Below are 13,692 nucleotides of genomic sequence, written 5' to 3'. Positions count from 1 at the left end.
GTACAAGAGTCAAACAACATATAAATCAGTGGAACAAGTCCCTCTCTAAAATCAATGTTTATAATCTTACAATTTTTTAATTGATTTCAGAGGAAGGAAGGAAGGGAGAGAAAAAGAAATATCAACATGAGAGAAAACATCAATTGGTTGCTCCCTGCACGTGCCCCAACCAGGGATGGAACCCGCAAGCTGGGTATGTGCCCTGACGGGGAATTGAACCCACCAGCTTTTGGTGTACATCACACCAGCCAGAGAAATTTTTTAAATCTTGAGAATTTGTATCCAGAATATATAAAAACACACTTCAAGAATAAAAAGAAAAATAACCCAACTAATAACTGGGAAAAGTATCTGAATAGACATTTCTCCAAAGACACACTAATGGCCAATAAGCGTGTGAAAAGATGCTATAATCACTAGTCATCCGGAAAATGCAAATAAGAACCATCATGGGATTCACTTCACACCCACTAGGATGACTGTAATGAAAAGAACAGAATATAATAAGAGTCACCAAGAATGTGAAGAAATTGGACCCCTCACACAATGTTGATAGGAATGTAAAATAGTGGAGCTGCTTTGGAAAACAGTCCAGCAATTCTCAAAAAGTTAAACATAGGCTCACCGTCTGACCTGGCAATTCCGGGATGTCCGACTGACAGCTTAGGCCCACTCTCCGCAATATGTAAATCGACTGAACGCACACTGACCACCAGGGGGCACTTAACACATGAGCTGCCCCTTGGTGGTCAGTGCGCTCCCACAGGGAGAGCACTGCTCAGACAGAAGTCTGGCTCACAGCTGGCAAGCGCAATGGTGGTGGCGGGAGCCTCTCCCGCCTCCATAGCAGTGCTAAGGACCCCTCAGGAGATGTCTGACTGATGGCTTAGGGGGAGCAGGCCCCCTGGTGGTCAGTGCGCATCATAGCATCTGGTTGTTCTGCCATTGGGCCCAAACCATCAGGCAGACATCCCCCGAGGGGTCCTGGACTGCAAGAAGGTGCAGGCTGGACTGAGGGACGCCCCCCCCCTCCAGTGCACGAATGTTGTGCACCAGGCCTCTAGTTTAGTAATAAAACGGAATGCAGTACCAATATGCTCCAACATGGATGAAACTTGATAACAACTCATCCAAAACACTAAGTAGGTTAGTGGTGCCAGGGGCTTGGGGGAGAGGATATGGGACTGGGGGGTGTTTGACTACTAATGGTTACAGGGTGTGTTGGTGGGGACAGTGATAACAATGCTGAAATTAGATAATGGTTATGGTTGCAAAACTATGAATATACTAAAAACCACTGTATTGGACTTTTTTTCAATTTCTTTTATTTTCTAATATATTTTTAATTTATTTCAGAGAGGAATGGAGAGGGAGAGAGAGAGAAACATCAATGATGAGAGAGAAACACTGATTGCCTGCCACCCACACGCCCACACAGGGAATCCAGCCCACAACCCCTGCAAGTGCCTCGAACCAGAATTGAGCCATGACCTCCTGATTCATAGGTCAATGCACAACCATTGAGCCACGCCTGCCAGGTGTACTGGACATTTTTAAAGGATCGATTTGAGGATAAAGTGCATAAAGCTCAAAAATAAAAAAAAACTATTACTTTTATTTTTTTTATTGCTTAAAGTATTACAAAGGGTATTAACATATGTATCCATTTTTTCCCAAAAAAACTATTACTTTTAAAACCTGCAAACAGCTCAGACATCCTTCAACAAGTGACCAGTTAAGCAAACCAGAACAGTGCACACATACCGTGGAGACTACCTGCGGAAACTACAACTCCCAGAGTGCCCCGCGCTCCGTAGCCCGACTGTCACGTGACCTCTGTTCACGTGTCTCCCCAGCCGGCTGGGACATGAGGTACCGTGGGTAGGTGGCTGAAAGTAGAAAAGCTGGAGGGTGGGAGCTTTAGGTCCTGGGGTACCCAAACCCCCGACCGCAGCAGAGCCCTGCCCACTCCCCGCAGGGAGATCGGAAGCCCGGCGTCCTTGGTCCCACGGCCGCCCTCGGTTGGCCGGTTCCTGCCCAGTCTCCACCCAGTCCTAGGCCCGGATCAAATCCCGGTGCCTCCGCCCAGTTTAGCCCACAACAGCCCACTCGCCTCACTGCATGCCTGGGGCCATCCCCTCCGCGCGGGGTGCGCCCTGGTCCACCTCCCGGTGAGCCCGCCCCTCCTATTTCGGGGATCCAGCCGCGGGCTGGAGTGGGGTCCCGCTCCGGTTGGGAACTGAGGGGCGTCCTGCAGTGATGCCAGCTCCCCGAGGGCGCCAGGCTCCTAGTTCTGGTTCTGCCGGCTGCCCGCTGTGACTTTAGCCCAGCGTCTTCCCTCCGTGCGCCTGTTTACCTGACTGACCTGGTTGGTGCTCCCTTCTACGACTTAGAGTCTGAGCCTCAATTTGCTGACCAGCACAAAACAGCTCAAACTCATCACTCTGCTGACGGCGGCCTTGTAGCAAAGAGAAAAGAAGAAATTGGGGCCAGAGAGAGAGAGAAGTGAGGAGAGTCAGATCCCAGGCGTTTGGGGGAGAAGGAGCTGTAAGGAGCAGCACCCCCTCCACCGTAGCCCTTATCAGGTGGGAAGAGCAGGTAAGCCGGGGAAGATGGAGCTGAGTAACTGGGGGGAGGGACGGCTGAGCGATCTTACACCCCTGTTCTGAGATGTGAGCAGGGCTGAGAGGGAGGTCGCACAGCTCTGGCAGCACTAGCTTTGCGGGGCTCTGTCTGGAGCTCTGCTGGGAGCCTGGGAGCCCAGGACTCTCCCTCTGCTACTCACTGCTCTGGTTTTTTGGCTGCGTGGCTGGATGGGTGTCCCCTGGCTGATCTTTCTGGAGTTGGAGCCAGCAGAGGGATTCTTCCTCTGGGGCTGGTGTCTTGGTTGCATGGGTGGTGACCGATGTCTAAGAGCATCATCACCTTCCTTTCTCCCTCTTGTGAGTGTACCATTCCCGACTTTGTTGGACCAGGATCAGGAGGAGCAGTGGGAACCATCTGACTACCCAGGGGGCCTCCTTTGCCATTCAAACCCCTGGCATGTTGAGGGCATCAGAGGGGATGCCTCTGTGGTGGGCAGTAGTTAGGTGAGTCATGTGGGAGATGAGTGAGAGTTGGCCTGACTTTTGAAGGACTTCGGAAGCTATGGAGAATCCAGATTCTGGGCTGGAGGGCGGTGTGCTGGTTCTGAGTGAGGGCTGCTCCTGGAACCCTGCGGTGTGGAAACAGGCTGGGAAGGCAGACAGATGGGTATCCAAACCCTACTCTGCAACTTGCTAACATGTGACCCTGGATCACTGATTTGATCTCTCCAAGCCCCATGTCCCCTGTCGAAAGGATGGAATGAGATATGTCCATGACACTCCTGCCCATACATGGCCTCTTTCTAATGCCGGCAGGTTACTACCCCTCTCTCTTATGTTTGTCTTATATACCCCCTGGGTCTGTAAGCCTGCAGCAAGCAGGATTTGCCTCGGACCAATTTCTGTCTCTGCCACCCCACACTGTTGCCCCCAGTGCAGTATTCTGCACACAGGTGCACCTGGGTTCCAGTCCCAGCCATCTGATCTGGGGGAAGTCGTTTTGCCTTTCTGTGCCCACCTTGGCATAGCAGTAGTACCTGACTTTCCTGTCTAGGCTGAGAAGAGCCAGCGCCCACAGGCCTCCTGGGAGAACAGCTCTGAACAGGGGATGCGGTGGTGAGGCAGAATCTGCAGACCCGGCGGAAGAGGGCTGTCAGGGCCATGGCCCAGGTCAGCATCAACAGTGACCTTGGCGAGTGGGGCCTCAGCACGGATGCTGGGGAGCGGGCCCGTCTGCTGCAGAGCCCCTGTGTGGACTCGGACCCGAAGAGTGAGGGGGAGGCCTCCCCTGAAAGTCTGAGCAGAGGCACCACGTCCTCGTTTGGGGCCATCTTCATTGTAGTCAACGCCTGCCTGGGGGCAGGACTGCTCAACTTCCCAGCAGCCTTCAGCACGGCCGGGGGCGTGGCCGCGGGCATCACCCTGCAGATGGTGAGTGTGCGGGCGAGAGGGCAGGAATGAAGTTCAGCTGGGGAGTCTGGCCTCTCTGCCTCACAGGGGAGGCTCTGGATGAGGGGTGATCAGAGCTACCATTCTCCCCACCCTCTCTCAGGGCAGATGTGACCCATCTATCCCAGCATTCTTTCCTCTGAGCCCAGATGAGGCTTCAAAAGCCTTGCGGAGCAATCAGGGAAATTTGACATCAATTGCATACTTAACAGCCTTGTGGTTATGTTTTTAAAAGTGGCCCTTATCTTTTAGAACCACATGAAATAGTATTGATGAAGTGATATGAAAACTTGTGTTTTCTTCAAAATAATACAGTGCCGGCCCGTGTGGCTCAGTGGTTGAGCATTGACCTATGAACCAAGAGGTCGCTGAATGGATTCCTGGTCAGGGCATGTGACCAGCTTGCAGGCTTGACCCCAGTAGGGGGCTTCTTATCGAAGTTTCTATCTCTCTATTCCTCTCGCTTTCTCTCTCTTTATTTTTCTTTCCCCGTCCCCACCGCCCGGGCCTGCCTAGTGTTCCCCGTCCCTCCCTTTCTCTCTCTTTAAAACAAATAAATAAATATTTTTACAAAAGAGAGAGAACGTTTTTTAAAAAAATAATAATCCAGAGTGGGTGAGAGAATAGATGAAACAGGATTGGGCATGAATTGATCATTTTTGAAGCTGAGTGATAAGGACATGGGGGTCCATTATACCATTCTTTCTACTTTTGTGTGCGTTTGAAATTTTCTATAAAGCTCCTTTTGTTTCTAAAGAAAATCTCAAGTCTCCAGTAATCTACTAAAATTGCCGTGCAATGCCCTGACCGGTTTGGCTCGGTGGATAGAGCGTTGGCCTGCGGAGTGGAGGGTCCCAGGTTCGATTCCGGTCGAGGGCATGTACCTTGGTTGTGGGCACATCCCCAGTAGGGGATGTGCAGGAGGCAGCTGATCGATGTTTCTCTCTCATCGATGTTTCTAACTCTCTGTCCATCTCCCTTCTTCTCTGTAAAAAATCAATAAAATATATTTCTTTAAATTGCCCTGCGAGATGAGGTCTCTATGCCAAACCAGCTTTGAGCACTGGCCCCGTAAATACTGAGCAAAACCAGGCTGTCCTTTGCTGCCAGGCCTTTTCCACACCCTCCTGCTCTGCCCCTGCCCACAGGGCATGCTGGTTTTCATCATCAGCGGCCTCGTCATCCTCGCCTACTGCTCCCAGGCCAGCAACGAGCGGACCTATCAGGAGGTGGTGTGGGCTGTGTGTGGCAAGCTGACGGGCGTGCTGTGCGAGGTGTCCATTGCCATCTACACCTTCGGCACCTGCATCGCCTTCCTCATCATCATTGGGGACCAGCAGGACAAGAGTGAGGCTCCCTCTGTAGCCACCTCATCCCCCCACCTGGGCCCTGGGAATCCTAGGGGTGGAGGGAAAGGGCATGGAACACCTTCCCCTGGGAATCCTCCTCCCGGCTGCTGGGCCCATTAGACAGATGGAAGCGCCGAGGCCCAGCCGAGCAGGAGGGCCGCGCCTTGCAGTGGCCTGGCCTGACGTTCCCTTCTTCCTCCCTGTGCAGTTATAGCCGTGTTGGCAAAGGAGCCTGAGGGGGCCAGTGGCAGCCCCTGGTACACGGACCGCAAGTTTACCATCAGCCTCACCGCCTTCCTCTTCATCCTGCCCCTCTCCATCCCCAGGGAGATCGGCTTCCAGAAGTATGCCAGGTTCGGAGGCCCCGCCCCAACCTGGGCCAGACAGAACCCTGGAGACCCAAGGGCTGCCAGGGAACCCTGTCCTCCATGCCACCTCACCTTCTGGGGCGGCAAGAGCGGGCAAGGTTGAACGGCCAGGGCTTGCACGGGTTCCAGCAGAAGACTTTCCTGTCTGTCAGCAGCAAAGGGAGACGGTGGCCCTGAGCATCAGTGGGATAGTCAGTGTCCTTGTCAAAGGGACAGGTGGCAACCAGAGGGCAAAGGCAGCCTCCGGGCCTGGACCTTAGCTTTCCCGGCGAGAATGGGATTTTTGATCAGTTGGAGTTGCCATCTGGGCAGCCTCTTCCCTGCAGCTTGTTATGAAGGGAGGAGACTGGCTGCCTGACTCAGGGTCTGAAAAGCTGTTTCCTGCGATCCGTAATCGGCAGGGTCGCACTCAGCGGTCTCCAGGGTCCCCTGTAATGTCGACATTCCAGTATTTGTACCTTCGACCCTCTTTCCTCCGGTATCTCCTAGTTCTCAAGGGCCCTCCTTGCAGCCCTCGCCACGCGTGGGCCGCTCTGATGGAAGCCCAGCCCTCCGAGCCCTGGAGCTGAGCCAGTGCATTTCCTGATGGTCAGAAAGGCCAGTCCGGTCCCTCCTGGCTGTGGCCCAGTTTCTCCAGAACTTCTTTCTCAGGCATTTCTGGAGTCTTTGTTGGAAATAGCCCCCCCAAGTTGTTCAGTAGACACTTGTGGTCACTAGAACGAAGGGCGGATGCCCCTGGGGTGGGAGCAGAGAAAGGGCGGCTGGGGCTGGGGAGGAAGGAGTGCCGTCCATTCTCCCCGCAGCTTCCTCAGCGTCGTGGGCACCTGGTACGTCACCGCCATCGTTATCATCAAGTACATCTGGCCGGATAAGGAGATGACCCCAGGGGACATCCTGACCAGGTGGGTGCGGACCCCCAAGAGACACGTGGGGTAGGATCGGCTGCTTGGGCCCCGGGAGGTGCCAAGTCAGACACCGAAAGGCCACACAGGTGCTCATCTTGAGGCTCAGTGGGGCTTGGCGCATCGGTCATCGTAGGAACAAGCGGTCCTCATCTCTCTCCGCTGAAGGGAAGTGAGAATCAGAGACGGGAGAGAGTTCGCCACTAACGCCCAGCCACTGAGCCAACGTGAGACGAGGCCTCGGGCTGTGGAGCCTGCCAGGGTGGAGCTCCACATTTTTCCAACTTGTGCATCTCTGTAATTTCTGTATCTTCTACATGAGGATGGATCTATTTGGTCATTTAAAAAAAAAAAAAAAGTTTCTTTTTTATGAAAGGAACAAACCAAAAAAAAGTAAAAGGCCCAGTGTAGGGTTTCAGTCCCAGGAGGGCCTTGCAGAGCCTCAGTTTACTGACCTGTGAAATGGAGATGTGCCCTCTCCCCGTTCCCAGACTCCTGTGGGTGGAGTGTGTAGAAGGCTCCCTGGTGGAGGCCATGGTTGGCTGGAGGAAGAGTAAGGGCATGACGGGGATGAGGGGGAGTTGGTGGCTGTGTGGGGTCCCCAGGTAGCACGTTCTTGTGTTTATCCACAGGCCAGCTTCCTGGATGGCCGTGTTCAATGCCATGCCCACCATCTGCTTTGGATTTCAGGTGCCAGTTGCCAGGTCCCTGCGGCCCTCTTAGCTCACTCCCCACCCTGGGATGGAGCCCACATCACGGGCAGGATGGGGGATCCTGGGAGGAAGGATGGAGAGGGGACCCCAGGACTCGCCCCTTGTCCCTCCCTCTGGAAACAGGGGGTGAGGTCACTTCCCCAAGATAACTGTGACCTTCACCCTGACAGTGCCACGTGAGCAGCGTGCCCATCTTCAACAGCATGCGGCGGCCCGAGGTGAAGACCTGGGGCGGGGTGGTGACGGCCGCCATGGTCATAGCCCTCGCCGTGTACATGGGCACAGGTGAGCGCTCCCGCCTTCCCTCTGTTCCTAAGTGCTCCAGCCCAGCTTTCCCGGGGACAGCCTTGCACCCTTAGCATGTCAGACTCTTCTGTAGGCATTGGCTTGAGGTGGGGCTGCCCTGGGCCTCCCCCTGCCCAAATGAGAGGAACGGGTTCATCCATTCATTCAGCAGCTCTGCCTGATAAGTGCCAGGAACTATTCTCAGAGGGGGGATGCCGTGGAGATAGGTGGGCCTGGCCCCGCCCTCATGGAATGGATGGCCTAGTACAGTGGTTCTCAACCTTCCTAATGCCGCGACCCTTTAAATACAGTTCCTCATGTTGTGGTGACCCCCCAACCATAAAATTATTTTCGTTGCTACTTCATAACTGTAATTTTGCTACTGTTATGAATCGTAATGTAAATATCTGATATGCAGGATGTATTTTCATTGTTACAAATTGAACATCATTAAAGCATAGTGATTAATCACAAAAACACTATGTAATTATATATGTGTTTTCCGATGGTCTTAGGCGACCCCTGTGAAAGGGTCGTTCGACCCCCAAAGGGATTGCGACCCACAGGTTGAGAACCGCTGGTCAAGTAGGAGAGAGTCTAACGAGAGAAAAGCAGGAATCTGGGATTTCAGACAGTTGAGGGCCACAGTGGAACAGGGGACATGTGAGTGGGACTGGGGGGTGGGGCGCTTTGGGGGATGGTTCACAGAAGACTTCTCTCTGAGGGGTTGCATTTGGGGAGGCCCACATGATGGGACAGAGTCAGAGTCGGAAGGGCTGGAGGAAGAGCATTCCAGGCAGAGGGACCAGAAACTGCCGAGTCCTTGAGCAGGGACCGATGAAAGGTGTGTGTGGCTGGAGTGGAGCAAGGCGGGGTGGGCGACAGGGCCAGGTCCCCTTGGGCCTGGAGGATTGCTGGGAGCCAGAGCGAAAGTGTCGCAGGCAGGTGTGTCCGTGAGGGATGGCTGTGGGTGCTGTGGGGAACGGCTGGGATAGGGAGCAGGGCTGGGCGACCTGGAGGATGGCCCAGGGATTCCTCCACAGGCGGTTCGGGGGCCTCTGCCTCTGAAGACACAGCCAGGAACCAGGCAGGCCCTGTCCTCCTGGGGCTCCTGTTCTGCTTGGAGAAGCAGATCATAAGTTAAAAAAGAAAAGGAGCCCTGACCGGTCTGGCTCAGTGGATAGCGCGTCGGCCTGCAGATGCAAGGGTCCCAGGTTCCATTCCAGCCAAGGGCAGGTACCTTGGTTGCGGGCACATCCCCGGTGGGGCGTGTGCAGGCGGCAGCTGATCCAGCTGATCGATGTTTCTCTCTCATCGATGCTTCTAACTCTATCCCTCTCCCTTCCTCTCTGTAAAAAATCAACAAAATATATTTAAAAAAAAAAAAAAAGAAAAGGAAAGGAAAGAAAGAATTCAGAGAGACCGTGGGCTCTGATGGAAATAGGCTAATGTGAGAGTGCTGGGGGTGGGCGATTGTGGGCAGGCTGGGTGGGGAGGCGTGTCTAGAGAGGGGAGATGGAGCCGAGGCCTGAGTGGTCGGATGAAGAACTGGCTGTGAGAGGAACGTGCGGGCAGCGTGAGGTCAGAGAGGTGGCAGTGGGGGCAGTCGTGAGAAGGCCGGGGAGGAGAGTCTGACCCCAGCCCACCACCCTCAGCCTGCAGAGCTGCAACAACGCCCTCCCTGTCTGAGGTCCCACCCAGTGGTGGGCAGTCCCTCCGCCTTCCCCTGCCAGGGTGGCGCCTTCCCAGCCCTTTGATCCCTGCCCTCAGGCATCTGTGGCTTCCTGACCTTTGGAGCGTCTGTGGACCCCGACGTGCTCCTGTCCTACCCCTCCAACGACGTGGCCGTGGCCGTGGCGCGCGCCTTCATCATCCTGAGCGTGCTCACCTCATACTCCATCCTGCACTTCTGTGGCCGGTGAGCCCCCGCCCACGGGGGTGCGTCCTCGGGGCCCCTGATAACCCTTTATCCCGTGGTCCTTTGACCTTGTATGGACCCTGCTTGTAGGAGAAACTGAAGCCCATGGGGAAAAGTCAGTGCCTACCCGCAGCCGGGTCTTGCCCACCCCACCCCCCCTTGTCCCATGGTCCCCAGAACATCCTGTGAGTCCTCTAAGAACCTCCAGTCCAGATCCTTTCCTGACCACCAGCCTTCTGGGTGTCCCAGGCCCTTCCCTTTCAGGAGAATAGAATCGGTTCCCCCGGTGACCACGTCCTGGGCCAGGCAGGGCGCTAAGCCCTGCACGTTCACCCCCATCCACTCCCCAGGCAGCCCCGAGATCGCTTCTGGGCCCCTTTACAGAGAGGAACAGGTTCAACCCCATCCACCCAGTCGGGGGTCTGGCTCCGGGAGCTGGTGGGGGGGACTGTGAGCAGGGGAGCCTCTGAGCCCCTCCCTGTGTGCAGGGCGGTGGTCGAAGGCCTATGGCTGCGCTACCAGGAGATGCCCGTGGAGGAGGACGTGGGGCGGGAGCAGCGGCGGCGAGTGCTGCAGACGGTGGTCTGGTTCCTGCTCACCCTGCTGCTGGCGCTCTTCATCCCCGACATCGGCAAGGTCATCTCGGTCATTGGAGGCCTGGCCGCCTGCTTCATCTTCGTCTTCCCAGGTGCGGACCCCTGGCGCCCCCACAGCACTGCCCCCCTCCCGGCCAGAGCGCCTCCCTTGCTCACCTGTGGGGGAGAGGCGCCAGCAGCCTGTGTGGTCACCCGCCACAGGCTCTGGGCTGACCCGGGCCCAAGCACCGTCTGATAGGAAGATGCTCTTCTCTCCACTTCCTGGCGAGGAGATGGGAGGTTCATGACGTGAACTCAGCTAATGGGTCACAACCTTTTCCAACGCCAAGCCTGTCTAGGTCCTCAACCTGTACCCTCAGTTCTGCGTTCAGGTCTCTGTGGCTCCCTGGCGATCGTGGCTGTGGCTGGTCAGTCCCCAGAGGGCAGTGGGGTCTGTGGCTGCACCCTGACCCAGAAGCCGGGAGTCCTGAGTGTCAGACGGGTCTGCCACCAGGTCCCTGGGAAGCTGTCCCACCTGCCCAGCCATGAGTGCCACTGGTACCCAGTTAATTCCACCCTGACAGCCCCTGCCACTTGGCGCGGAGTCTGGGGGCCACGTCCGCTCAGCAATCACCGGGAAGGGCCCGGGCGTGCTGCCCCGTTAGCCCCGAGTGCTGCACGCAGCTCACAGTGGGCCTGTGGGTGCTGGCGTCTCCTGGGAGAGCCCCTGCCAGGCCTCGGGCTGGGTGTGGGGGCAGAGGTGGAGTATCTGGAAAAGCCAACAGGCCTTTCTCCATCCACCGCTGCCTCGTGGTAAGGGGGGAGCTGGGCCCGGGGAAGGGGCCCAGCCAAGCTCTCCGGGGCCACCTCTTCTCTTCCAGGGCTGTGCCTCATTCAAGCCAAACTGTCTGAGATGGAGGAGGTCAAGCCGGCCAGGTAAAGCAGCTCCGGCCTTGTCCTCAGGGGAGGCACCACACGGGAGGGAGCCTTCGAGGGGCCTTAAAGTCACAAGGGTCAGGAGACCTGCCCACTTTGAAAAACGGGAGTGTTTTAAAATTCCTTTTAAAAAATGGGTAATGTGCTAGTTAGGACAGGGCAAGCACTCCTGAAGGACTTCAGAGAGAAGAGTGGAATCCCTCCCCCTACACACACAGACCAGATGCCACCCTCCCCCACCCCAGCTCCATGTCCCAGCAGGGTCTGCGCCCTCCCGGACTCTGCACGTGTGCCTGTCTGTGTGCACACAGCTGTGAATATGTGTACACAGACACGTGGGGTTCGGGGTCTAGTTATGTGTTTTTCGTTTGTTTGTTTTTTAAATATATTTTTATTGGTTTTTAGAGAGAGGGGAAGGGAGAGGGATAGGGAGATAAGAGACATTGATGAGAGAGGAACATCATGGATTTATTTTTATTGGTTTTTAGAGAGAGAGGAAGGGATAGGGAGAGGGAGATAAGAGACATTGATGAAAGAACATCATGGATCGACTGCCTCATGCAGGCCCCCTACTGGGGATGGAGCCTACAACCCGGGCATGTGCCATGACTAGGAATTGAACTGCAACCTCAGGGTTCATAGGTCAACGCCCAGCAACGGAGCCACGCCGGCCGAGCTGTTTTGTTTATTTTGTTTTAATGAAATGGCTCACACCATGACCTGCTTTTCCCCAAAACATCTCTCCGTCAGGAGACACGCATTCTCACCCTGGTCCTGCCCTTGACCTCCTATGACCAGTCCATCCCATTAGGTCTTGGTCTCCTTCCCTGTGAATTAGGGATCATACCCCTGGCAGCGCACACCTTTGTATGAAAAGTCCCTGCGAAGTAGGAAGGGCTCTCCCCACAGGAGAAGTGGTTTAGGTCAGTGGTCGCCAATCGGTGGTCCGTGGGGTCCGAAAGGTTGGCGACCGCTGGTGTAGGTGATTATGGTGATGAATGTGTGTGTGTGTGTATATCAAAGTCTGCAGAGTCACGGGTGGGCTGATTGACAGGCCGGCCTCCCCCTCTGCCTACAGCTGGTGGGCGCTGGTCAGTTACGGAGTCCTCTTAGTCACCCTGGGAGCCTTCATCTTCGGCCAGACCACAGCCAACGCCGTCTTCGTGGATCTGTTGGCATAACCACGGCCTCCTTGGCACCCAGGAACCCATCTCAGAGCTGCGGGGCCACGCTGACTCGGGCATCATTCCCCTCTCCTGATGGGGTGATTCCAGGGACAGATCTGGGCTGAAATGGGGCCCCACGGTCTGGAGCCTGCAGCACGGGCATGTGGCCTGACTGGGAATTGAACACACCAGCTCCCTTCCTGCTCCCCCGTCCTGGCGGGGCCCTGGATGGTGGGAGGGGGGGGCCACAGGAGCCTCCCCACTGCCTCCAGCTCTCAGCTCCTCCAGGCCTGGAGCCCACGGTGAAGAGGCTCAGCAGGTCTCAGGAGAAGGCAGCCGCTTGACTTCCCTCGGGAGAAATGGGGGCGCCCTCTCCATATAGCAGGGGCTGTGCTCCCTCCCCAGGACTCACACCTGCTCCGTCTGTCCGCGGACCAGCCAGCAGTGGCTTCCTCTGGGCTCTGGCCAGTCCCAAAGGTAGCACTGAATTCACATGGACGCACCGAGGCAGGTAGAGTCCGTGCCTCGCCCACTCCCCCCTGGGCCCGCGGTGAGCCTGCAGCCCTCTTTCCCACGGCTGACTGACATTCCCCGAGGCTCCGGGGCCTCACCGAGTGTCTCTCCCCAAACCTCAGGGTCCGGGCATCCCCCTCCTCCTCCATCCCCAGACATCACCAAGTCTTATGTTTACAAACGGTGCCCGCCGGCTCAGCCAGGGACCAGGGGCCGCCTGTGCCTCGGTGCTGTGAGCATTCCGCCTCCCTCTCCGCCTCCATTAGCTTTCCCCGTGGCGGGGGGAGAGGGGGTGCTTCTCTCTCAGATTCCAGATGGGCCCCTCTTTTCAGAGGCACAAAAGTGGGTGATGGAGAAGGCTGGGGACCTTCTGGACCTGTGCAGGCTGGACTGGCCAGGGTCAAGGTGAACCTGCCTGCTACCTTCTCCTCCGATGACTGCTGCTCTGCCTCCCCTGCCGTCCCCCACGGGGTAGCCCAGAGGCACGCAGGGTGCCGAGCTGTCATGGACTGGGCAGCAGGAGAAGGCAGCTCCGCCAGCCTGGAACTTACAACCTGAATCCTGTCTGCCTTTCCCCCACCCCATCCCTTCTTCACCCCCCACCCCATTTGTCTATGTAGCTCAATCTCCCGCTCACATAAGTATTGGGGGGGCAGGCTGCCAAACCCTCCCTTGTCAACTTCCTCAGCTCCACACAGTCACACTGAGGTCACACCTGGATTGTGCCCCAGGCACGGTGAGGGGGGCCCTTCTCGCATTGCACATGCCCATCGGGCTTCCCGTGCCTGGAACGCGCAGCATTTCCCCGGCCCCTCCTGCCCAAACCTCTGTCCTGGGCCGGGTATGGGCACCCCGGCCAGCAGCCCACCAGTCAGGGCAGTGAGATCTAAATAACAGGCTGGCGGGAGGCCCCATAGGCTTCTCCATCACCCA

General features: G+C 56.4%; 1 protein-coding gene across 5 annotated transcripts; it reads left to right on the top strand.

Annotated features, from left to right (window-relative positions):
- Nucleotides 1-1,808: 1,808 nt before the first annotated feature.
- Nucleotides 1,809-13,686, top strand: SLC38A7 (solute carrier family 38 member 7). Of its 5 annotated transcripts, none has more exons than XM_006752883.2 (12): nucleotides 1,809-1,872; nucleotides 2,394-2,598; nucleotides 3,640-4,016; nucleotides 5,183-5,381; nucleotides 5,592-5,736; nucleotides 6,555-6,653; nucleotides 7,286-7,343; nucleotides 7,537-7,651; nucleotides 9,422-9,569; nucleotides 10,058-10,257; nucleotides 11,026-11,080; nucleotides 12,159-13,686. In XM_006752883.2, the coding sequence occupies exons 3-12, from the start codon at nucleotides 3,747-3,749 to the stop codon at nucleotides 12,259-12,261; spliced, it is 1,392 nt and encodes a 463-aa protein (XP_006752946.1). In that variant the 5' UTR covers nucleotides 1,809-1,872; nucleotides 2,394-2,598; nucleotides 3,640-3,746; the 3' UTR covers nucleotides 12,262-13,686. The 5 variants fall into 5 exon arrangements, with proteins under 5 accessions (XP_006752946.1, XP_015414514.1, XP_015414523.1 ...); XM_015559028.1 differs by having other exon boundaries at nucleotides 1,823-1,881; nucleotides 2,394-2,585; XM_015559037.1 differs by having other exon boundaries at nucleotides 1,823-1,881; nucleotides 5,592-5,727.
- Nucleotides 13,687-13,692: the final 6 nt, after the last annotated feature.

This window comes from Myotis davidii, unplaced genomic scaffold (assembly GCF_000327345.1).
Source record: "Myotis davidii unplaced genomic scaffold, ASM32734v1 scaffold590, whole genome shotgun sequence".
Classification (NCBI taxonomy): Eukaryota; Metazoa; Chordata; class Mammalia; order Chiroptera; family Vespertilionidae; genus Myotis; species Myotis davidii.
Note: the sequence above shows the minus strand (reverse complement) of the source record. Positions and strands in the feature narration are given on the sequence as shown.

Excerpts from the sequence above, each read along its gene's own strand:
- SLC38A7 (XM_006752883.2), top strand. The coding sequence starts at position 3,747 with ATGGCCCAGGTCAGCATCAACAGTGACCTTGGCGAGTGGGGCCTCAGC. Across the intron at positions 5,737-6,554 it reads GGCTTCCAGAAGTATGCCAG|CTTCCTCAGCGTCGTGGGCA; the intron begins GTTCGGAGGCCC and ends TTCTCCCCGCAG. Across the intron at positions 7,652-9,421 it reads CGCCGTGTACATGGGCACAG|GCATCTGTGGCTTCCTGACC; the intron begins GTGAGCGCTCCC and ends CCCTGCCCTCAG.